This window comes from Lynx canadensis, chromosome D4 (assembly GCF_007474595.2).
Source record: "Lynx canadensis isolate LIC74 chromosome D4, mLynCan4.pri.v2, whole genome shotgun sequence".
Taxonomy (NCBI): Eukaryota; Metazoa; Chordata; class Mammalia; order Carnivora; family Felidae; genus Lynx; species Lynx canadensis.
In genome coordinates, this window is record NC_044315.2 from 79,522,021 (window position 1) to 79,547,693 (window position 25,673).

The 25,673-nt window shown below is 51.1% G+C and overlaps 1 protein-coding gene across 5 annotated transcripts in view; it reads right to left on the bottom strand.

Annotated features, from left to right (window-relative positions):
- Window positions 1-25,673, bottom strand: part of CDK5RAP2 (CDK5 regulatory subunit associated protein 2) — a 172,574-nt gene that overhangs the window by 51,312 nt on the left and 95,589 nt on the right. For all 5 annotated transcript variants that reach the window (XM_030294528.1, XM_030294525.1, XM_030294524.1 and 2 more), the window contains 5 exons: window positions 24,943-25,071; window positions 17,887-17,982; window positions 15,878-16,065; window positions 9,201-9,633; window positions 3,749-3,980 (listed from right to left, as the gene is read on the bottom strand). In XM_030294528.1, the coding sequence (XP_030150388.1) occupies window positions 3,749-3,980; window positions 9,201-9,633; window positions 15,878-16,065; window positions 17,887-17,982; window positions 24,943-25,071 (1,078 nt within the window). The remainder of the gene's footprint in view (window positions 1-3,748; window positions 3,981-9,200; window positions 9,634-15,877; window positions 16,066-17,886; window positions 17,983-24,942; window positions 25,072-25,673) is intronic.

Here is a 25,673-nt window from a genome sequence, read left to right on the forward strand (position 1 = left end):
GGTTTAAGTCTAGGCTCTCAAAAAACTATGAGTGAGAAAATGAATTCTATAGACTCATGCCCACTTTTCCCCTGGAAGAGAGAGGCCTCGGGGGTCTCCTGGGAAACCGCGAGAGCAGCACCTGGTTGAGGCGCCCTGGTGTCTCAGCAAGAAACAAAAACATTGGTAAGTGCATACGGCAAGCTCCGGGCAAAGTGGCAGGGCCTCTGTTGGGCTGAGTCACCTTTGCCGTGCAAATCTTTCCTCCCTGAAGTGCCCCCCGCTTCTGCCCCACACTGATGTGTTTAATTCTCTGCCCCCTTCCCACTGGACAGGGAGTTCTCAGAAGGCACTGAGACTATCTCATTCCTCTGTCTCTCTGTCTCTGTCTCTCTCCTACACCCAGTGCACGAGGCTGGCACACAGCAGGTGCTCAGGGAATATCCACTGAATGCATGAATGATGTCTGGATGGATGGATGGATGGATGGATGGATGGATGGATGGAAACAAAGTGGGAGAGGAGGGAGGAAGGAAAGAGCAGTATGCCAAAGCCCCAATTATCTTGAAACCTCCACTAAGGTGAACCCAAGAACCTAAACATAAATGGAAAACACCATACGCTACAGATCATCAGAAAATCCATACGTGAGTTATCAGACACGAGGCTTTATGAAGCAGTAAAGGGCACAGGCTTCGAAATCAGGCAGGCTGGTGCAAATCTACCGCCGGAAGTTAGTGGCAGTATGACCGCAGCCAAGTCACTTTATCTCTGAAACTGTGGCCTCAACGACAGACAAACGGGGATAATGACTATTCCTGCCTCGAGGACTGTGAAGAAGAATCAATTAATCTTGCATTTAAAAAAAATTTTTTTTAACATTTATTTATTTTTGAGACAGAGAGAGACAGAGCATGAATGGGGGAGGGTCAGAGAGAGAGGGAGACACAGAATCCGAAACAGGCTCCAGGCTCTGAGCTGTCAGCACAGAGCGCGACGCGGGGCTCGAACTCACGGACCGTGAGATCGTGACCTGAGCTGAAGTCGGACGCTCAACCAACTGAGCCACCCAGGCGCCCCTAATCTTGCATTTAAAGTGGGCAGTGAGGCCGAATAAACAACAGGCGCTTCTCTCATCACTGACACAGGAAGCCCAAGACTCCCAGTCACGGCCCAGCCCTGAACCACCCTGGCAATCCCCTAACCGGATGCAGTCTCCCACCCCAGAAAGCAAACTCCTCGACGGCAAAATCCCGAATAACCTCAATCTCCTCCCTGAACGTGCACCTTGCCCCTCGCTCCAAGGACCTGGACGGTGCCCCGACACTGCCTCTCCCGCAGCGCCCCCAGGACTGGACGTTTCCTTCCCACATACCTCTGTTATCACAGACCTGGAAGGGCCTAGGTGCCTTCACTCTTCGCGGACCCTTCCGGATCATGATCTCTCCCCCAAACACTCCAGCTCTGCGGCTCACGCTGCCAGGCCGTAGCCGTGACTACCCACCTTGCCGCAGTCCCCACCGTCCCGATCCACCGAATCCCTTGAGACTCCCTGGCAACGCGGCTCCTAACGGCCCTGCCTGTCCACACCGCCTTACGGTAAAAATCCCTCACAGCCGTCTCTTCCTGCCGTCTCGGTTCCTCTCCTCCACCGGCTCTCTGGAACCTGTGGCAGGCAGGCCCGGCCACGCCGGGGACGCGGCTCCCTTCAAGGTCACCGGTGATGGCTTCCTGTTCCTTAATCCCGAGGCCAATCCGCCATCCTTGCCTTACAGTGAGCCTGCTCTTCACTCCGCTTCTGGATGGCACCCTTTCGTGGCTCCCTCCCTGCCTCTCTGGCTGCTCCTTCTCCGTCCGGGCTCCACCCGCGACAGTCCAGTCTCAGTTCCAGGGTCTGCTCACCAGGCCTCCAAGCCTCAGAGCTCCAAAGACCAGCAACAGGTTGGCATTTGCTAAGTTCAAAGCCCCAGCCCAGATCCAGCCCCTCGACTCCGACTCCTGCATCTCCGAGTGCCAACCTGGCATCTCCACGGGGATGGTCAACAGGCATCTCAAGTCAGACCAAAACCAGACACCCAGTGCCCGCCTCCGCCTGCCTCTCCTGCGGCCTTCCCCACCATCGTTTGATGGCTCGCGTTACAAGCGATCCTTTAAAGCACAGGTCGGCCCGCTTCTCTCAAAGGGCCAAACACAGAATATTTTAGCCTCTGCGAGCCACACGGCCTCCATCACAACCACTCAACTCTGCTATCGAGCGCAAAAGCAGTCACAGACAGGATGCGGAGGAATGTTCCTGTGTTCCGGTAAAACTTAAAGGCAGGCAGCGAGCGTGGATGGCCCAGAGGCCGCAGTTTGCCAGTCCGGCTATAAAGCTGCAGTCGGGTCATGTGACTCTGCCGCTCCAAACCCTCCAGCAGTTTCCCGTCTTAACTGGGCGAAAGACAAAGCCCTAGAACGACCTCCTAGGGCCTCCCTGACCTCTTTCCCTCTTCCTCTTTCTCACTCCACTCCAGCCACATAATTGGCCTTCTTACTCAACCAACTGCCCAAATTCAAAGCAACGTCAGAGCCTGCGCCCTTGCTCCTTCTCCCAAAAACGCACTTTCCAAGCTGACTGACGATTCCACTCATTTCCTCCCGTTTTCCACTCCAATGTCCCCTCATCAGGGAGGCTCATTCCATGTGTGGTAGCAAACTCTACCCCATTCCACGTTACCCATGCCCTTGACCCTGCTTTCTCTCTCTCCCCACAGCACCTGCCATCTCACATACAGCTTGTCCACTTATCGGCTTATTGTCTTCCTCCCCACAACAGGAAGGGAAGCTGTCCACACACTTAGGTCACCGGTTTTGTTCACGATCTCCCCAGGGCCCACAACGGTGCCGGGCACACAGGAGGATGTAACCACTGCTTTTTGAATAGATAAATCAAAGACTGCTTGGTACTGGGTGTTGCTATCATTTGCTTGCAGCAGAAGTTCAAAATCAGGAGTGCACGTGTGCTTTTGTGGACTCACGAACCCTCTGAAAATGAGGTACGACACTTACCTGTGTGCTCACCTACACTGCTCTCTGGTAACGGCTGGCAGCTTTCTTCGGACTCTCGAAGGGGTGGTGGCCCCAAACCACTGTCACTGTTCCAGCCGAGGGACGCTATCTCACACGCTCCCTCCGAGTCTATGCAGTCTAACCTGGACACATTTTAACCCAGGGGCCCTCCATTTTGGGGGCTCCCACGAGTGCAGAAACAGCAGATTCAAAGTGGGTGGGGAGGCAGGTCACTTCCAGAAGAAGACGTAAGGTCAACAGGGCTGGGAATTAGCCCTCAGGAACCCAAATTGATGTAGCCTGGACATTCTAGAAAACCCCACCACGAGGACTCTCGCTTACACATGTGATTTACCCATATGCCTGAGGCTTCCACAGACAAAGCCAGAAAAAAAAAAAAAAAAAAAAACCCAGATTGAAATCATCCCACAGCCGGGGTACCCGCAGACCACCCCAAGTGAAGGCAGCGGTGACCTCACAAGACCCGTGAGCGCTTACAAGTCCCCTTCACGCGGACTCCAGAATAAATGAAAACAATAGATTCATTTCCCTTATTGTGTTCCTTTGATTGTGTGTTTGTCAAGAGTCAAGATTAATCACTGTAATTCATAAAATTTATACTCAAGCTTACCGCAGTTCTACACAACAAGGCTGACATTTCGAGCAGCTCTATCGGGTCGTTTGTCTCGCGCACGGAGAACACATTTCTCCCGGTGCTTACCTTTCAGGAGCGTTTTGTCTGGCGCTGGCCTCCCCTCCGTCATCGCTTCAGCCAGAATTAACTTTTGCCGAAGTTGCCTGTTGCGGACTTTAAGCTCCTTCAGCTCCCCCTGCAGCTCCAGGACCTGGCCCTGCAGCTGGGTCACCAGCTCCTGGGTGGCGGGGAGGCGGTACACATTTCCTAATGACCGGGACGCTTTTATCAGGATGGGCAAGCGGGACTTCTTGGCATCCTGAAGAGACACACGAAAAGAACAATGAATATACGTCCTCTGGTCACGCAGGCAACACGTCCTCAGGCCGACCTCATACAACAGGATTCAAGCCGGCCGTCCACACTTCCGGTTCCTACAGTGGCATCTAAGTTTATCTCCCGGTCTGCAGAATTCGTGTCTTAGCAGGTTCTTCGTCTGACTGGCCGCCACCAAGCTTTTCCTCGTCGACACCCGCTTGGCCCTGGCCCACCGTCTCCGGACACAGCAGATGCTCAATACACGGCAGTCCTGTCCTCAACACGATCTTCTGAGGAGCACCTTCTTGCTCCTTCTCTATTTCCTCCCCCCGCCCCGCCCCTCGGTCTAAGCCAACCTGCCTCCCGCTCCTGCGAGGCCACCAGAACCACCTCCCACCGAAGTTCTCCCTGGCTACCGAGTCACTGACCCCGCAGCTACCGCCCGGGCGGGCTCAGATCTCCCCACCCGCCTGGCGCGGGCACCTTCATTTCCACTGGCCAGCCCAGCCCTCAGCCCCTCGCTCGCGCCACCCCAGCCCCCGCCCCAAAGCCACGCCGCCTCAACACTCCCTGTGAATCACGCTACCACCCCCTCACCGTGCGTCCCAAACCCGCGAGTCCTTATCAGACTGCCCGTGACGCTCATCGCCCACGCGCCCCACTCGCCGGGCTCCACGGATCCCTGCCCCCGAGTCGTCTCTGAGGTCTTTCGGCTCTCCTCGCCCCCCACCAGCCCCAAGACGCGGCTGGTGCTCACCGAGCCACGGCAACCACCTCCTGAGCGCCCTCCCCCATCCAGCCCTGGCCTTTCGAGTCCACTCTCCCCACTGCGGCAGGCAAGGCAAACCTGCCATTCCTGGCCTCTGCTTAAAACTGTTGTAATGCTTCGCTGCTCCCTGATGACAAAGGTCAAAATCCTCACCACAGCCTCCACGCAGAGTCACTGCCCCTCTCCTGCTTCCCTACGCCCACACACTCACCTTCTATCAGTTCCTCAGTGTCTGTGTTCTTTCCAGCCCAGGGCCTTGGCCAACACCGCCTCCTGCGTCTACAACACTCTTTCTTGCCGACCCCCACCCCTCGCGTAATCCCAATACAACATTAGGACTCAGCGCGCAGGTAGGTGCCTTCCTCGGGAGAATGGGCCTTGACTTCCAAGACCAGGTCAGGTCTCTCTGTTAAGGACGCTCACCGCCCCCTACACTGGTACCATTATAACTAAATGCCTGTGCAATTACTCGTCTGTCTTCTGCCCTGGCCTACAAGCTCCAGCGCTCAGGAACTCCGCATTTCTTGGTCATGCTCTACCCACAGCCTTCACCACAAGAACATGGTAGGTACTCAACTATTTGTGGAACTAACATACAAAAAATAATTTAAGAGGCCAAATGGGGGTGCCTTTGAGTGTGGAGAATTTTAAATATACTCAAAAGCTGGGGAAAGGGACCAAATCTAGAATATACGGACTACTCTTACAATTCAGTGACAAAAAACACAAATAACTCAATTAAAAGATGGGCAAAGGATCTGGCAGACATTTCTCAAAAGGAGATGGAGTTATGGCCAAAAATACATGAAAAGATGTTCAATATCATTAATCACCGGGGAAATGTAAATCAAATCACCGTGAAATATTGCCACTCCCAACCCATCAGGACAGCTTATAATCAAAATAATAACAAGTGTTGGCAAGGACGTGGAAACACTGGAACTTATCATGTTTCTGGTGAAAACGTAAACTAGGAGCAGCCGCTTTAGAAAACAGTTTGGTGGCTTCTCAAAAGGTTAAACAGAGGGCCGCCGGAGGGCCCAGCTGGTTAAGCGTCCAACTTCAGCTCAGGTCATGATCTCACGGTTTGTGGGTTCCAGCCCCACGTCGGGCTCTGTGCTGACAGCTCGGAGCCTGGAGCCTGCTTCGGATTCTGTGTCTTCCTCTCTCTCTGCCCCTCCCCTAGGCTCACTCTGTCTCTCTCTCAAAAATAAATAGGTATTTTTTTAAAAATTAAAAAAAAAAAAAAAAAAAAAAGGTTAAACATAGAGTTACTACCTGACCCAGCAATTCCACTCCTAGGTATTCACCCAGGAGAAATGAAAACACACGTCCACACAAAAACCTGTAGTACGTGAACGTTCACAGCGATGTTATTCATAATACCTGAAACGTGGAAACAGGTCAAATGACCATCAACTGACGAATGCATAAATTAAATGTGCTACATCCATAGAATGGACTGTTGTCTGGCAATAAAAAGAAATGAAGTACTAACAGAGACTACAGCACGGATGCACCTTGAAAACATTACGCTGAGTGGAAGCAGTCGCCAAACATCACACACCGTATGAGTGCATTCATATGAATATCCAGAATAGGCAAACATAGAAAGACAGAAAGCAGATTAGCGGTTGCCGACAGCTAGGGCAGACGGGGGGAAATGGCAAGTGACCACTAATGGGTCAGGGTTTCTTTTCTGGATAATGAACATGTTCTAAAACTTATTACGGTAATGGTTCCACAACTCTCTGTACGTACAAAAAGAAAACGAAACAAACCACTGCAACTACATACTTTAAATGGATAAACTGTATAATATGTGGATCATACCTCAATGAAGCTATTATTCTTTTTAATTTTTTTAAGCGGAAGAGAAGGAACCTGAGAGGAAAACAGGAAATACTTGGGACCCTGGGAATGATGAAATCAGCAAGGTCTCCCAAGAAGGAAAAGGGAGGCAGGAGCCCTGCTTGCACGTTCTAGGATGTACGATGCTTTCGAGCACGTTCTCCCACAGTCCTCAGGCAAACTGCATTCCCAGAGCTCGCAGGATAACAGAAATTACCAGGCCTATTTTCCAGACCAAGAACCGAGATGTCAAACAACCCGTCCGAGGCCATACGACGAGAAGGTTAGAGATGTGGACCTCGCAACGGCTCTTCAGCCTCTGCTGCTCAGTTAAGGAAAGTGAGACACTCTCTGTCCTGAAATTCGAGGGAAGAGAACAGGTTCAAGGACAAGAACAGTCTGAGGTGGTGAAGGGGACCAGCTGGGAGGAAGTGCATGCCTCATCAGAGAGGACTGGAAAATAACAGTCAATTGCTTGGTCCTCAGTCTCCACCAATCTTTATTCTTAGATCCAAATCTGTGTGTCATATGGCAGGAGAAAAGATATCTGCAAGTACACAAATGCCAAAGCCAATTTCAGGCTGGAAGACTGCCGTCAGTCAACCTAACGCGGGTTCTAAAATAACACCGCACAAAATGCTACCTTATGGACGCTGAGCGGAGTCCCACCTACCACCTTATTAAAGATGTCACGACGGGACTCCTCACTTGGCGGTGGAAGCGGGCCAGGAAGGCTCACACACCGGGCTCGACCTGCGCACACACGGCCACGTACGAGGCACTAGCCGGCGCTCGCCACGCACTTCCTCAAGTCGCCACTGCGCCAGCCTCAGGTTCCAGGTCACACCCGTCCCATCCGAGCCACGGAGAAAGGTGAGCGGTCAGGCCTGAAGCAATCCCAGGTACGTCTGGAATGGTGACAAGAGGGTTCCTCCCTTCCTGGGAAAGGTTTGTGTAGAATATCCCTGTCTGCCTCTGAAGCTGGCCTCCGGCCTCCAGCCCTACTCTTCCTCCTAGCAGCCGACTCGCTCTGGACCATTTTCTGAGCCTTTCCGGGCTTGTATTTTTCATGTGTAAAATGTAGGGAATACCTACCTACCTCATCTGCTTCCTGAGAAGATTAAATGTGATGATCTAGCACAAACAATCCTGGCACAAACAGAAGACACTAAAAAATAAACACAGTTGCCTTCCTTTTGAAGACACGAGCAAGAAGGAGAACTCCAAACTAAAAAATAAATAAGTAAATAAATAGTTTTTAAACATATTCAGGGAAATTAATAAGTTCATTCGATTTTGCAATTTTCCTACACAAAGGAGGCTATCCCCTGCATAAACTGGGAGGAAAAAAAAAAAAAACACCTAGCTTTCCTAATAATACACAGGTACAAACTAACAGGGCTGGGGGCAGATGAGAGCGTTTCTATCCCAGCCAAATTGCACAAATTTGCATCTGGAGTACCGTTAATATGATGGCAGTGTCTTTTTTTTTTTTTTTTTTGTCTTTACTGATATCTTTAGAAAACCCTTTTCTAGAAATTACAGTTTTGGTGCATAATTTAAAACAATCAAAAGCAATTTTGCTAATGATATATCTAACTCCCTTTGGTATGCACAAAAGCAGTAATTTAGTGGTCAGAAAATAAACTTAATTCTCCATTCTGATGCTATGAAGCAGTGTGTACAGCTGATTTCTCAGATACAAAACACCCATCAGAAACAAGAACACCAACAGCCATCGCTGGAGCTCTATTAGAAACATGACCTACTTCTCCACCAGAACACTCACATCCCCCTGCTGCGGGGACCAACCAACCCCAACCCCTCGGCCCAGGAGGATTTCAGTAAAAGGTCCAATCGAACACTGCCAAGAGAGCCTGGCTTTTAATAATCTGGCATCTGTGATGGTATTTGAGGAGAAGCATAGAGACGGCATCTTGACCGAAGCAAAATGCACTCACCCAAAAAACCGGACCCTACCACTTTGGGCCAGCAGGAGCTGGGGGCCAGCCTGGGAAAGGGCATGGCTGTCCCAGCTCCACCCTTTAACTGCTGGCTACCTGCGAGCATTCAAAATCTGGCTTCCTCAGCTCTGACAGGTGTTGTAAGGATACGAGAATGTAGACAAAGCTCACAGAAAAGTACCTCTCCACCAGAAAGTCTGCGTAGGAGAAAACCTAGGTTCTCGGCCCGACTCGGCCCGACTCAAGTCATCACAATTTCGCTGCAACCTACAAAAGTAAGTGTCCACCTGGAGGTGGAAGTCATACAATTTCTGGCACATTCCCCACGATGGAATTCTACAAAGCCATTACCAGGAAAGATGTTCCTGGTACACGGCATGAAAGAAAAAGCTACACAAACAGATACATAAATATGACTCTATAAGGAAACCGCATAAATGTCACGCTATAGAGATAAATAAGACTGGGCTGGGGGGAAGGTTAAGACAAAACACACACCTCAAGGTAGAGGCCAGACTAAGTACAGGTAGAGGGAGATACTGGATTTTATATAAATCAAGTGGGATCAGAGGTGAGTTTTGAAGTCTTACCTCTGTATAAAGGAAGGAATTAATAAATAATATACAAACAAGCTTACTTTGTGGGTCCCACCGGGGAAGGCAAGGGGGGTGACGTGCCTCCCTGACATCACGCACAAGTTCTCCGGCTGACCCTCCATGTGGAGCACGGCATCCGGCGGCTTCTCTTCCCAAGCCTCTCTCTTGCCCTCCTGCTGGAATCCGAGCGTGTCACCCTCCACGGTCACGGTCTGCACGGAGGCATCTTTCAGTTCCGGCTTGGATGCTTCACCTGCCATTTCTAGCCGGGCCGTCCGAGGCGACTTCAGTTCATCGTGAGACTTGGACAACGAGTTGGGTCGGGTGAAATGTCCGAGTTCACCTCTCAGCTGTACAACCATTTGCCTGAGTGACGTCTCAGTTTTACCGTCAAGGTGTTCTGCAGAAACTCCCTGCTCTGCCAAGCATATTCGTTCCAGAAGTAGTTCACGCAGCACTTTCAGAAGGTCAGGCCTGTTTTTCCAAAAGGGAAGGAAATAGAAGAACTCGGTTTTCTTGTGCCCTACCCAGTATCCCAAGTTTTCCCAACTGGCCTAAAGCCTGCTTAAACTAAGCACACTGACCGCCCGACAAGTGCCGGGACCCACACCGAAGATTTTATCCCAGGTCACCTCATGTGACCACACAAGGTGGGTACCACCTTGTCTATTTCATGGACAAGAGGAGGAGAACTGATTTAACACAAGTATATAGAGGTGAGGGGCCACGTGGCTCTAAGGACGCAGGCTGGGCCTAGAAAGGAGCAGACAGGGTCATCAAGTGTTGTTGACAAGTGAAAGGTCCGCCCGCCCCCAGCTCCATTCCTACATCCAGGGGCAAATACGGCTGCGGTGGATCCAGCCAACCTCGTGGACCCGTCAGTGAGCAGGCCCATCACGGTACACAGTCAGTGCTCAGGAAATAGGTGCTGAATGAAGGGATGCTGTGAACCACTCATAATAGGAAGAGCAGTGGCTTTGAAACCACACGAAAATGGCTTCAAGTTCTAACTCAGCGACTCTTTGGAAGGTCAGGCTCCCCCGCCACAGGACAGCGATGAGGATTCAACGAGAGGGTGTACAGGTGGCAGGTCCTTTCGTGCCCCTGGCCACATGCCCCAGGCTCCCGTGGACCCCAGCTCAGTCCGCGTGGATGCTGTGTGGACGGCACCTGGAGACACAGACAGTCCCGCCTCGAGCACTCCTGGCCTTTCTCTGCCGCACTGGAGATTTTCCAGGGCTCCCTGATCCCCCGGCAGGGCAGTGGGAAGTGAGAACCAGTTTACATGTGGAGGGAGACCCTCAAGCAGCGGGGGAGGAGAGCTACTGGGGAAACGTCCCCATCTTCCAATGTCTGGAGAGACAACGCTGCGGCCGCCCATGGCACCAACCAGATCACTCAGGAACCCTTACTGGCTTTGCCTCTATTCCTACCTTACTCACTCTGCTCCCTGGAGTCATATCCCCAAGAAGCCACTTGTACCCGAATCCTTACTTCAGGCTCTGTTGTCCCAGGAACTCAAACAAAGCCAGCATGTAAAAGGGGGCAGAGCAGTTCAAGAAGAATCCCTGTGGGTGTTTCTTGTGCTAGGCCCTGGGACAGGCACTGAGGGTGCAAAACTGCCTGCAAGGCCTTAGCCTGGGTTGGAGACAAGGCATGTCAACAAATCATTGCTCCACGGGGTAAAAAAAGCAAACATGGGCCCTGCACAACTTTTAATGGGTTACGGAGCCACGATCCCAGGGTGTCCAGGGCAAAGGGAAATGGGACATTCTAGGCCAGGCAAACAAGGGGAACACAGATGAGACATGCTGGAGGGTAAGGGGGTGAGGCTGAAAGCCAGGAGGGTGGAACTGAGGCGTGACAGCAAAGGCGAGCCACTGCAAGGCTCTGTGGCAGAGTGCCCGGTCACTCGTGTGCTTTGCAGGGGTGATTCTAGCTGCCGTGGAAAGAATGAACGGAGAGACTTCGGTCAAGGGGGAGGAGTGAGTACATTCAGGAAACCCACCCACCCTGCTCAAAACACACTTAAGTGACAGCAAAAAATACCTAACAAAAACATATTATAAGGTGCACTATAGGCCTCAAAGACAAGGTACAATTTATCCAAAGGTCAGAAACTGAGGAGGAGAACCACATATGGTGGAGAAAACCATGGAGATTTCAGGAGCCAGAGGGCCAAGCAGAGGTGACTGCAGCGCCCCACAGGGGGAAGATGAAGCGCGGGGGACGGAACCGGCTGTCTACACGGGCAAACCAAGCACAGTCCAGATAGACAGGCCACAACCCAACAGATCACAGTTCACACTCAAGAAAATAATATCAATAAAGCAACCTGAAGATTTTAAAATAACTATGTATAGGGGTGCCTGGGTGGCTCAGCCAGTTAACCATCTGACTTCGGCTCAGGTCATGATCTCACAGCTAATGAGTTCAAGCCCCGCGTGGGGCTCTGTGCTGACAGCTCAGCACAGATTCTGTGTCTCCCTCTCTCTCTGCCCCTCCCCGCTCAAGCACTCCCTCTCTCTCAAAAAATGGATAAACATTAAAAAAAAATTTAAGTAAGTATGTGTAAGTCATCTAAAACATAAAGGAGAAAAAGCTACTCATTTAAGGTGAAAAAGTGACTCGTTTAAGAAAGAAGAAACCAGGAGACTGAGGCAGAAAAAGAAGAAAAAAGGGAACAGAGCGGGCAAGGAAAGGAGAGGCCAGTGGGAGAGTTGTTGTTAACTTCCAGGAAAGGGTTACCAGGAGGAGAGGTCGGGGCAATCGGTAGTGGTAGTGACAGGGGATGGAAGAGGCCCCCATCCGTGTTGCGCCCTCTCTCTTCTCTCTGCAATCCCTCCAGCCTCTACAGACGGCTCCCTGGCCGTCCCCCTCCCGGTGTCCCTGCTGCCACTCTGGCATGAGCCCTGGTCTCACCTTCCCCGCTGAGCCCTCTACCGGCAGGGGGAGGCCCTACTGCTGTCTGGATTCCCATCATCTAGCTCTGGGGCAGAGGCGATTCCATTCAAATCACACAGCCACAGCACGGCGAAGCAGGGTAAAAAATCAAACAGCTTACAAAACGAAATTAAAATGTATGGTGCGTTTTTCACTCCTAATATGGAATCATCTAGACGACACAACCCATCTTAAAATTTAGTAAATCCAGACTTTAAAAATATTTCTGGTACTTTAAGCACGTTAAACTAAATTTTCCTTTCCTCTCCTTCCCTTAATATAGATTAAAAATAATGACAATCGCTATTCAGCTAGCCAAAGGAGGCCTGTTACTCACCACAAACAACACACAGTGAAGCCCAGGGAAAAGACTTTACAAATGGGTAGTAAGAGGTGGCGAAAGAGGCCATTACAATATACTAAAGTGGGGTTGCTGTTAAATAAAACATTTCAAGTGTTACTTTGCCAGGAATCTGAGCAACGGATTCATTAAGCCATCGCTGTGATCAGGACCTTTTTAATGGTTCAGTCGAGGGTCTCGCCAGAGGCCCAAACATTGTTGATACACCCTTCCTGAGAATCTCTGCCACAGAGAAAAGGTGTAAAGGGAGACGAACGGACGTTTGTGAAGCACTTAAGTGTGTCAGATCCTTTAAATACACTGACTACATTCATCGTTTTTTAAGTTCATTTACTTGAGAGAGAGCGTGAGCAGGGAAAGGGCAGAGAGAGGGAGGGAGAGGGAGAATTCCAAGTGGGCGGCAGGCTCTGAGCTAGCAGCTTGGAGCCCGACGTGGGGCTCGATCCCCAAAACCACGAGATCATGACCTGAGCCGGCATCAAAACGCTTAACCGACTGAGCCCCCCAGGTGCCCCACACTGACTACATTTAGTCGTCACCATAAGACGAGGAGGTGAGGCAATGCTAACCCCATGTTACACATGAAGAAACGGGCTCGTAAAGATTCAGCATCCCTTAGCAAAGGGGCAGAACAAAGACCGGAACCCGGATCTTTCGGACTCCAAAGAATCACGACCCTCTTTCTAATTTTCTAATTTTTTGATCATCTGCACTCACTGAAATATTTTACGGAGCACCTCCCACCTGCCATGTAAGGCAGCAGGCGCACATGGTGAAAAGGAATCGAGGGGCTCCCATTTCATTAAGAAGACAGACAGACATTCAGACATACGTCGATAACTAAATAAGACCAGGTAGAGCAATGATAAGTACTATGAACTGAGGGAGGGAAGCAAAGGAGGCAGAAGGTCCTGAGACCGTGTGTAGAAACAAGGTTTCCCGTTCATGGTCAGCAACAGAGCTGATGTCTGGCCGAGACCCCACCAGTCACACATACACCTAGGAAAAAGGCCCTCCAGCTAGAGGGAACGGCCACTGCAAAGGCCTTGAGGTGAGAACCAGCCAGGATGCCTGAGGAGCAGAGAGGAGGTCTACGTGGCCGGAGCTCGGTGAGCAAGATGGGGAGGTGATAAGGACAGACAAGTAGGCGGGAGCCAGGTCAGGAAGCTCTGATCTTACTGTAAGGGCAACGGAAACCCGCTGGAGGGTCTCAAGCATGGAATGGAATGATCACTGTGGCACGGGGCGCCTGGATGGCTCAGTCGGTTAAGCGTCCACGTCTTGACTTCAGCTTAGGTCATGCATGATCTCACGCTTGGGGAGTTTGAGCCCTGCATCAGGCTCTGCACTGACAGCGTGGAGTCTGCTTGGGATTCTCTCTCTCTCCCTCCCTCTCTGCCCCTCCCCTGCTTGCTTGCTGTCTCTTTCTCAAATTAAATTAAATTAAATTAAATTAAATTAAATTAGATAAAAGTAAAAAGGTCACTTTGGCCAAAAAAAAAAAAAAAAATCATTGCAGCCTCTCTGTGGCAAACGGACAGTAGAGGAGGTCATGCTGCCAGAGTCCAGGCGACAGACGGTGGCAGCCTGGACCCAAAGGGAACTCCTAAGCGGAAGGCTGGTGTTTCCCTGACTGATCAAAATTCTGGTTATCCCAGAAAATTCTCCAACAGCTCCTAGCACTTACTTGCTAAGGGGAAGTCAGGTCCCCAGAGGTCGGCTCCCATGTTTACCGCCACGCCAGCGGCACGCAAAGCCAACGTGAGGGTGAAACGCGACCGGGCACGTGATGCCCGGTGTGTGTGCTGGACGGGGGTGCCGACCACGGTCGGGCCTGCAGGAGGGCCCTCGGAGCCACGAGTCCACTGTCACGGGCCTCAGCAGTGCACCATGAAGGACAGCGGTCCGGAGAACAAGACGGAAGATTCAGGCTGGTGTAAGAAAGCCTTTTCTGACACTACAAGTGGCCAGCGCGGCCCGAAAGCCTACAGAACAATCACCTGCAGGGCACAGGTAACGGAAGCACGGATTGTCACAAGCTAGCCCCCTGGCAGGCAGGGCGTTGGCCCAGAAAATGCTTTCTGGAAAAACGTTACTAGGTTTGCGTTTTCAAAAATCAAGAGACTTAGAATATAATGTGGGGGCTTCCGCTGAAAGACCGGAAGGCTGCGAGCCCCTGTGCTCACACCGCAACCGTCAGTTGGGCCTAAGAAGCTCCCGCCCACCAGCAGGGAGCCCCCCCCCCCCCCCCCGGCGTCCCACATGCCCACCACGGCCCGTTGTTCTTCCCCCTCCATCCCCCCCCGCTCACATCACCCAGGCACATCCCTAGGCGCTCCCCAGAGGAGAGCTGCATCTTCAAGCTCTGATGTAACGTGTGGGACCGTGACGTGGAGAAAATCCTCCAACTCTCAAGCGTCAACCATGGGCACCTAACTCCCTGTGACAATCAACCAGGAGAGGCACTAGACATGTGCCCCCAAGAGGATGCGCGCTAGGAAAATGCTGGGCGGATGCCAGGGACTGGGGAAGGGGCAGCCTGCCTGAGCTTACAATGACAGAATGCTCCAGTCCTATTTTAGCTACAGAAACGCCGATGAGGCTCAGTCCACCGACGGGAGAGACAGTGGGGTTCCTGGCTCTTGCCAAGAGTCACGGGCAGGAGTTAGCGGCTCCGTTTCTCTGTCTACACTGGAGGAGAGCGCAACACTTTCACTGAACACACACCACCCGCCTGCCATTTTCCTTAAACGGTGTTTTCTTCCTCCTCGCGGCTCCCGAGGAAGTGGCCGGAGAGGCCGGGGGCCCTGAGAGAGGAAAGCGCGGCTCCTTCTGGCCCCAAAGCCCAAGCAGCTGTCACGACGGACTCGGAAGAATGGGAAGCGGGGAGGGGGACAATCTGCTCCCAAAGGTTAATTTTAAAAACACGAACATGCGGAACGTTTCTCCTTTTTCGTTTTAAGGCAAACACCCCGAGGTATTTCCTCACACAGGATGACCCCCGGCAGATATGATGAGACGAGAATTTCAGTTCGAGCTCCACATAAAACCGCGAGTCACGACTACAATGGCAGTTTTTAAGCTGCTGCAGAAACCGGAAGAGACTCTGTAGGCCTGATTCCTCTCGCTGACAGCCAGACACAGCCCTTCCCGGGGCTCCCAGGACCGATTCCAGAGGAAAGCTCGCTTTCGCTCTCTATACTGGGCTTGCACGAGGCTTTGCTGAAGTCCCCTCCCAGCCACTAGCGTGCAGCCTAATTACTTAATTGCCTGACTGGCACGATTCCTTCCAAGACATTTCGGTGGCTCTCTCGGCTAAATTACACAGCACCGCCATCTAAATCCATTTAGCAAAATGAGTTTGTTCTCCCCTCACACCCGAGAAAGAAACCACTACCGGGGCCCCATGTCTACCTGGATTCCAGTAACAACGTGGCCTTCTCACTGAAAAACGGGGCAAGCAAGTTCATGAGTTCGCCTTCTTCTAGACTCCGGTCTCCGGGGCAGCCAGGCTTGTGGGCGCCGTCGGAATCTAGAATATTGGAATCCGTGTGCCTCAAATATCCATTTTTGCAACCTCCTTTGGAATAATCCTCCACAACCTGCAAATCAGAGTATCTGGTCAAAATACGGACCTGGGAAGAAAGTGAGGGGGTGCGTGCAGGAGAGAGAGAGGACGGAGGCAGAGAGCGCATCAGCAGTGGAGGGAGAAGGAAAGCAGGAGAGGGCACAGAGCGGGCTCAGGCTCGAAGGTCCACACACGTGCCTTGCGGCGGAGGGGCTCCCACAACAGCACGGACAGGTCTACGTCACTTCTCCTCCCCTCGGTTCCCTCATCCACAAAATGGGGAGAACACTGCCACTTCCCCGGGTGACCACGAGAAAAAAAATGAGAGGAAGGGCCGCGTCCTGCCCCCCAGGCATGTGTCCCCCCGCCCCCTGGCCAGCTCCTAGCAAGTTCTTCCTAGGAAGGGTAGGGAGCCCGTGCCATCAACGACCTTGTGGACATCCATCATCTACTTCTTGCAGTGTATCCTCCCCGTTACCTATCAGAAAGGTGCCTCACTCTTTACAGATACATCCTAATTAACATGACTTTGATTTGTCTCATTAGGAAAAGAAGAGAGCTCCTAAACTCCCAGGGAGATGTTATTTACGGATCCACCTTCTTGGGTCACCGAGGGCCCCGAAGGAGTGGCACCGAGGACGCATCTAGTTAAAGCTTGTGCTGGGCATGTCTGGAGGTGCTGCAATTAGCATTCTTTCTCCCCCTTTCCAAAGCTGTAAATCTCTTCTACCCATCTATAAATAACTCCCCTTGACTTCATTACTGGTGATATACACACTAGCCATCACACCCCTCTCTCACACTTGTGAAATGATTAAGATTTTTAAATGGAAGACAAGACCCACACAAACGAGCCGTTATTTATAGGGTCTTGTTTGCCACCAACCTAGTTATTACATCCATCTAAATAAGCAACTTCCAAAGAAGGAAAGGTCTCGGAGATGCTGATAAAAAGAGTGATAGCATTTACCGAGCACTTGGTACACACCTTTCTATTTAAATATCACAAAAACTCCGGCAAGGATGTATTAACTCCCCTGAGAAAAGCTCGGGCTTGGGGGTTAAGCAAGGGTCAACGGAGGTCATGAAGATACACAGCAAGATTTAAAATCAGCGCCCACTCGGAGCTGCTCTGCTCACCCAAACCATCCACCTCTTAATAGTCTCCCATTCACGACCACGAGAACTCGAACACTCTGAAGGTCACAAATGCCAAGCCTCCAGCCTCCTATCTCCCACTGTGCCCTAGTCTCTCGGGTTCTTTCAAGTTGGGAGAATGTTTGTTCCAAATGCCCAGTATGGATGTGACTGGAGGAACGTTCTACAGGGAAGGAGTCAAATTCTCAACAGTGCCCAGACGACACGAAGCTGGGTTCCATATCAGGGGACCGGAGGGGGCCCCCGAGAAGGGAGTCCTCACACTCCGGTCATGATCTGGGACTTCGCAGCAGTCCAGGGACAGGGCCCTCACCTCGGCTCTGCCACTGACTTGACGCTGTGTCCTGGAGAAACCCCCTCCCCTCCCAGGCCTCAATTTCCAACGCATGAAACAAATGGGCGGGGTTAGATCTCTAAGGATCTGACCAGGTCCAACATCCAAAGCCTGTTATTCTCTTACAACAACCCTGTTTTTACTGGCAGCCCTACGTATGTCCTCCTGTCCCCTGACGGGCCCTCCGCCCCGTGTGTGGTCTGAGAAGAGAGAGACTCAGTGTCCTTGCTCTCCACTGGCACACGGCAAACACTCGACACAGGTACGAGGAACAGAAAAGCCAACGGATTCATCCCAAACTGGAGGACTGGCTTGGGCACAGCGAGGGGAGGACGGAATCGGGGTGGACCGCCACATTCCTACCTTGTTGCTCTGCTCCAAGAGCTGGTCGCTCAGGAAGTTATTCTCGTCATCCTCTCCAAGTCTGGTCGTGTCCTCGTCCTCCTTGCTAGCCAGAAGCTACATGGAGCATGGAATGGTGTGAAAACGCAACCCAAAAAAGTGCGCAGCATGAATATGTATGAATAAGTCAGCGATGTCTTTTTTTTTTTTTAATGCAAAACAAAAAACAAACCAAAAAGGAGGCAGAAACGAATGCCAAAGCCGATGAAATAAAAATTAACCAAAGTTAGAGATGCTGGTTCTAGCCAATCACACGCAGCTGCCCAGGATCGGGCATAATGTCAGGACAAAGGCCCCGAGAAATGACGAAAGCCATTCCCCTGCCCTGGCAGGCCCTCCCCGAGCTGCTGTAGATCGAGCATGCTGTCTGCTGTGCTGTTGCCACTCCTGCCGTTGCTAAATTCATTTTCAGATTATATAAAAGTAACAAGAGTTCAGGAAAAAGCTATTGACGGAATTGAAAGTATCAAATAGCAAGAAAGCAGTAAATGAAATTTATGCTCTGCCCGATTTCTGCATCACGTCTCCTATTTAGCCCAGCACATAAACCTCCTTCTGGACTGTCACAGAGCTGCGATGGACAGTCCCAACAATGCTGTCATTCTGTTGACAAGAAAGTCCTCATCGCTAATGAGTAGAGTATCGACCTTGCCTGACGGTAACTTTACGCTTTGGAGACGAAGAGCAGTCTTTTATAAAGACTGCATAAATCCCTAAGGCTTTAAAGAGGCGGAAGGCCCAAAGCTTCTGCACTGTGCATTCTCCAGAACGGGCAGTACGATGTTCCTGAGACGGCCAGATCTCAGCTCTCTGGAAGAGCGAAAATTCCAGTCCGGGGACACCTGGATTAACAAAATCAAAATGGGAGAGGAGAGGTGGCCACACCCAGGAAGCTAATCAGTCAGAGCTGTTGCAAAAATTATACTAAACCTCTCCTCACCGATGAAATTGTGAGTTCTGCACTCAAGTGTCGCTTGCTGAGTCACTTGCCGGGCGTGTTGTGCATGAGATTTCTAAGGTTCTGTCTCTATAGTTTTACTTAGCAATTCCTACATCCAGTCCCTAATTTTCCCAGACCAACTTACGTTTTTCTGATCTTCCTTTTATAGGAAACCCTTATTTGGGAAGAAAGCAAACAAAGCAAAGCAATTTGCCTTCATTAAGTCATTTTCTAGAAACCTTTTCAAGACCAGAACACATTCAACCTAATCATAGCCAAATCTGCAGTCAGGATCAAATGGAACCGATGATCTCACAAACGAGAGCTCCCTAAACTACGAAACATTAAACAGGCCAGACGCGTACGAATATATTCACCAAGGCGTCAAGTTTCTCCACGCGGGCCAGGGGCTTCTCTCCCTCTACTGACATCTTCCCTCGTTACTAAAACACTCTCAAGTGATAAAGATCAACCAGGGCTCTCAAACTTGTTGGTGGGAGTAGAAGATGTTAGACTACTGTGGAAAAAGTACTGGCAATTTCCTATAAAACGAATAAACCTATGACCCAGGAATTCTACTCGTAGGTATTCATCAAGAAGAGTGAAAACCTCAAGATCTGTACGTGAGTGTTCAGATCAATTTTTATCATAATGTCCCCAAACCAAAACAATGCAAATCAGCAGCAGCAGAACAAAGAAACAAATTTTAATGTATCTGTGCAATGGAATACTACTCAGCAATAAAAAGGACCATGTTGTTGGTTCATGTAACAACATGGATGAGCCTCAAAAAACAGAATGCCGAGTGAAAGACGCTTTACACAAAAGAGTCTACTTGATGATTCCGTCCGGTGAAGGCCTAGCGCAGGCAAAACTAACACATGGGGGTCGAAAGTAGAAAAATGGCTGGGGGGGAGCAGTGGGAACTGATGAGAAGGGACGCTGAGGGGTCTGGCAGAGGTGTGGGTTACACAGGTACATACGTTTGTATATCTGAGCAAACACAGACTTAGGATTTCTACATTTCAATGTACATAAATGTAACCTTAAAAGGAAAAATAACTGTAAACACATACTGAAGTTAAGATACTCGTGTTTAAGTATTTCAGGGGAAAGGCACAGGTATTTGTAACTTACATTAAAATGTATCAAAAAGATCAGATGGAGTGAATGCGGTGGGACATGTTAACAGCAGGATCTAGGTGGGGAGTGTGTGGGTGTTCACCGTCAGGTTCTTCTCACTTGGCGGTGTTTAAATTGTTTTCAGGATAAAATTCTGGGGGAAAGTCTCTCCCATCTTTAAAAAACAAAACAACAACAGTCTCCCTCTGCTCCCGAACAGCTCTGGTCACTGAGCGTCCCTGCCTCTCTCCGAGCTTCTTGAAAGAAGTGTCTATCCCCACCTCCGGCACTGTGGCTTTTGTCGCTGACACTCTCTAGAAACCGCACGTGAAAGGTCCCCAGAGACCATCCAACACGGGAGACGGAACCCACACTGGCTCAGGGAAGAGGCACAGAGAAGCTCATCCCTGACCCTGTGGAGAAAGGAAGGGTCTCCCCTTAAGTTAAGCTAAGCACAGTACTGTTAACCCACGTCATTCCCAGTTGAAATTTCAAAAGCCTCGAAGCCATTCCTCATTTCCAGAACCGCAACCACACCACTACCCCATACAGCGAAAGCAAGATCAACGTTCATTTCTCTTTACCTCTGCCGACTTGGTCAAAATTAAAAGTAAACTCAATTTCCAGCAATGGCCAAGAAATTAAATGTTGTGGACAGAGAGAAATGTCCCTCGCTCCACACGTGAATGACTCGTTGACAACTTCCCACCACTTTTTTCGGGTCTTCTGACAGTACTTGACCCGAGTGGACACCCCTCCTTAAAGCATCGCTCCGTAACGTCTGCACCATCCTGGTTCTGCCCCAGCCTCCTGGGTTACTCTTTCTTGACCTGCTTTTCGGGCTCTCCTTCCTCCTCCGGGAAGAATTACCCTCGACCTCAAAAGAGAAGGCCGGACCCCTGTCCGCTCACTCCCTTGGCACACCGTGCTCATCCTTCGCAGTCCTCCCCACACCCAGGGGCACCTGCCCCCCAGCTTCTGTGCCCAACGTAGCGGCTGGGGCAGGCCCACGTCTATGTTCAGTTCTAACAACGCGGGGTGCACAATAAAGTACCTGCTGAAAAAGCAAAGGAATGAACAGAGTCTTTCAAAATGAGAGCTGAGACCAAAAAGTATTCGGGGTTACCTCTGGTCTTGCCGCCCCAAGGGTGTCCTTTGGAGCAACAGAAGCTCATGACACATGTGGACTCTCGGGCCCCATGCCAGACTGACGGAACCAGAATCTCTAACAAGATTCCCCGGGAAAGTCACATGCACGGTAAACTTCGGCAGCACTGGCCCGTGGTGTCACGAAAACACGGAACTGGAGCCAGGAGAAGGCTGCAGGCCCAACTCGGCCACTAACTTACTGAAGAAATTAAACGAAACTGGGGCGCCTGCAGGGCTCAGGTGGTTAGCATCCGACTCTCAGTTTCGGCTCGGGCCACGATCTCGCGGTTTCGTGAGTTTGAGCCCCGTGTCGGGCTCTGCACGGACAGTAAGGAGCCTGCTTGGATTCTCTCTCTCCCCCTCTCTCTACCCGTCGCCCGCTCGTGCTGTCTCTGTCTCTCGAAATAAACTTAATAAAAATGTTTTAATTAAATTAACTGTTTTACTGAGTGCCTACTACACGCCAGGCACTGTACCGAGGGCTCTTTATCCATCATGTAAAATTCATAGTAACTTAGGAAGTCAGACGGTTAGAAAGCGCCTCCTTTTAATGAAATCAAATCTACTTCGGACTGGGGCGCCTGGGTGGCGCAGTCGGTTAAGCGTCCGACTTCAGCCAGGTCACGATCTCGCGGTCCGTGAGTTCGAGCCCCGCGTCGGGCTCTGGGCTGATGGCTCGGAGCCTGGAGCCTGTTTCCGATTCTGTGTCTCCCTCTCTCTCTGCCCCTCCCCCGTTCATGCTCTGTCTCTCTCTGTCCCAAAAATAAATAAACGTTGAAAAAAAAAAAAAAAAATCTACTTCGGACAAACGAAATTGTATTCTGTTACTAATAGCAGAATTTAACCAGCACCTTCCGCTTCGGAGTACCACGTCTGTCCTCTAGAGTCACACAAGGCCTACTTGTGATTCAGAATGACGGCCCTTCCAATTGCTGCGTTCGATTAAATTATGCCCCTCAATCCGTGTTTGCCCTCCAGGAAGAAAAAAAATTAAAAAAAGATCTTAGTTCTCTAGCCGTTTCTAAAAATGGTGACGTAAGCAAACAGGGATGTTAGTCCTCATAGAGACTAAGCCCTTCTGCGCACTGACGCACGTATCCGACGTCCTGCCCCTTAGAGGGGACGGTGGCACATATCACACAGCTCGGGGTTTGCCCGCAAAGCAGGCTCAGCAGCACCCTGACTGCCGGGTGCTCCAGTCACTCCTGTGCATCAATTCTCAAGCACATAAATCAGTAACCAGTAAAGAAACGTGAAGAGATAGCGACAAACCGATCTGGGACTATCTTAAGGCACTTTTAAAACCAAGGGACACCTGTCCTCAGTCTTTTGTTTGTTTGGCTGGTTTTGAAGCGAACGGCCCACACGCGGGGAGTAAGCGTGGTCTTCGCCAGCTGGAGGGGGCCCGTTCCAGGGCATCCATTTTGAGGACAAACCCGACAAACCGTATCAAGGGCCTCTCGCTGTTCAGACCCCTTGTCAAATTAAAAGTTGCAGGGGGAGCCTCTATGAAAATAAATTGTATGCTTTTCTATACCTGTATCTTTCTACATCTGTACTTTTGACCTAGAAGTTACGTATCTGGGATACGTAATACCCAATACAGTCTCAGGGGAAAAAAATCCTAAACCCAGAAAGAGATTTGGGTCCAAAGACCCTCATCAGGTAATTGAAAAGAGTGACTCTCTAGAAACCGTCCACATGTCCAACAATAATCAGGGGCTCAGTTAAATTTCAGTGCCTTCGTTAGGTAAAATAAGATGCTATGTTGGAATACAGCAATTGGGAAGAAACAGGAAACGAAACCGTATATGCGTTGTGGGCCTGTACATGTTCACACACACAAACAGAGAAGGAAGGATTCCAAAATGTTAATTAACTATGCGTGTTTTAAAGTGACAGGATCAGGGTAATTTCTTTTCTCTATTTTAACCCAATGCTGTGGGTTAATTAAACACTGGAGAAAAATACTGAATTTTAAAAACACAAAAGCGATTTGCTTCCCACCGCCTCCCTCCCCCGCCCCGCCCGACTTTTTCTCATTTAGCGGGAATGGTGCCCAGCCCCCGCTCCGCGAGCCCGGCTGCTGGGACAAGGCTGTGCACAGCCTGGGTGTCTCCGGTCCCCCTCTGAGCAGAACCACACGCGCCCCTGGGGAACTGGCCTGGGGAGAGGCAGCGGCCCCTCTCTGCCGGCCCACCCTCACCCCCCGCAACCTTTCGGCTCAGGATCAGCGTGGGAACAGCCTCCTTCCCACTCGGATCTTGGGATCCTCCCATCCCATTCCGGGGGAAGATGGAACACTGCTACACAGGACAAATGTATTCACAGGGAACATCAAGCTGAAGTGCAATCTGACAAATGACTCAAATCCGAATCGGCTGGTTATTAAGATCTCAGAGTGGGAAGAGGAAAAAGCCTCTGTTCTCCAAAGGACATAATGGGACATTTAACAGATTTTTTTCAAAGGGCAAATGAACAAACAAACTCGCCATTTACGACTCAAATGAAGTGGGTGAAGAATGAGCTGCTTATTAAAAATGCTGCCTTGGAGAAAACAAACCAAGAGACTTGTTTCTCCCTAAATGGATTGCAGATATTCTTAGTTTCCAAAATCATCTGGAGCCCGGGAGGCTACGATCAATAACGTTCCCTCCCTCAAAGACAGCAGATGGCCTGAGCGAAACGTAGATACCTTTGAGCGGCTCCCCCTTTGAAGGCGGGAGGAGACAGCTTCAAGGCTGACGGATCTTTCCCGGAATGTGGCAACGAGACCTCCTTTTACCTGGCCAGCTAGGCCGAATTCAAGACAACCGTCAGCAGGAAGACTGAGGGGCCCGGGACCCAGAGACAAAAGGTCCTCCCGCACCTCGTGGCCAGTACAGCCCCGGTCCCCTGAAAAAGGCTTCACAGACGCCCGGGGCAGGGCTCTTCCCTTGGGGGAGCGAGGCCAGTTAGGGGCTAAAGGGAGGGACAGGCTCTTTCTCAGCGACACGACTTCAGGCCCCCTTTTGTACGCACAGGCCGAGAACGGAGAATCGGACGCCCGGATGTCACCAGGACGGATAAGGCTTCCCCGCTCTCTCCACGGGGCTGGACGGCTAACAGAGTGGGCCTCTCACTCGCCCCGCGGGTACACGAGCCCAGCGAACCACACGCTCTCTGCGGTCCTCGCAGAGACACCGTGATTTAACCTTTCGTGGCCCTTCCGGGCTTTCCGATGCCACCGGCAGAAAATTCCCACAGCCGGGAAGCCGGGCTCGAGGGCTGTGCTGGCACAGGCTGTGTGCTCCCCACCACGTCCCCTGTACGAGGCAGAGTGCAGGAGTCCCGGCTACGTGCGCGAAGGGACGACACACATCCAGTCAGAGCCACCGGTCCAGAGGCCGTGAGTGACAAGTTGCAGAGAATTCAGAAGATTAATACACCAAGAAAATGAAAAATGTGTTTACACATGTGCTTTTCCACGTTAACAGAGTCATTCATTAAAGCTGCATCTACGCCACCCAAATTACCTGGGTGATGCGGCGACTCTCCGGATCCCTCTGAGGCCATCCCACCCATCCAGATGCGCCATCCGTGGCCCAGACCCCAGGGCCCGACTCGGGAGTCAATGGTATCAAAATACGCCCAATGTGTCCATGCAGACAGAACCCGGACGTGAGGAGGACCTAGCAGGGCCCTCAAAACCACGTCCAGCAAAGGCAGCTTCCACAGGGGCCTCCTCAGGACAGGTGCCGTCTGAGGACATTCGGGGGGTGGTTACGGTTTTGTAGTCGGCACGTAACACGAACGTTTCTTCTTACCTCTGTTTGCTCTGTTGCCTCAGGTCCGTCACCCCCCTGGAAACCCACGCAGGAGAGATCAAAAATGGTTTTCTTCAGGTGCTGGTTGTCTGTATACAGTTCCTTCACCAGCTGTATCAGGTCACTAACCTGAGAGACGAGAGCAGAGATAGAGCTGGGGACCCACAAGCCGACCTCAGCGCCCCTGGGCCCCGGCCCTGCACACAGACCTTCTCCTGAGCGGACTCTCCAGCATCACAATTATGGAGACTCAGGCAGCTGGTTCCAGACTTCAGGCTAGGCGGGGTACGGTAAAAAACCACTAGCATGCCTGTGTTCTAATCCCACGGCCACCGCTTCAAGGCAGAGTGATCCTGCGCTAAGCCTCCATTTCCTCATCTGTGGAATGGGCTACAGTGGGGATTGAAGGTGATCACGGTCACGGTGCACTGAGGACGTTGGCACCATCTACGTGCCCCACTAGCGACGGCTAATACGATCTCTGCCTCGTACCTGGGGTCCTCTGGAGGAAAAGCCCCGAGACGGACGTTTCTGAGACTGCGTCAGTCTTCTTTCATAGCATCGACCTTCTTCTTTGTATACCTACCCAGTGATGTCAGTAATAATAATCGTCTTCCAACACCAAGCAATCGACAGCTACCGAAATATGCCCGCAAGCTTTAGTCATTCATTCCTTACAAAAGTCCTGAGGAGGTGGACAGGCTAGAATGACTATCCCTATTTTACAATGA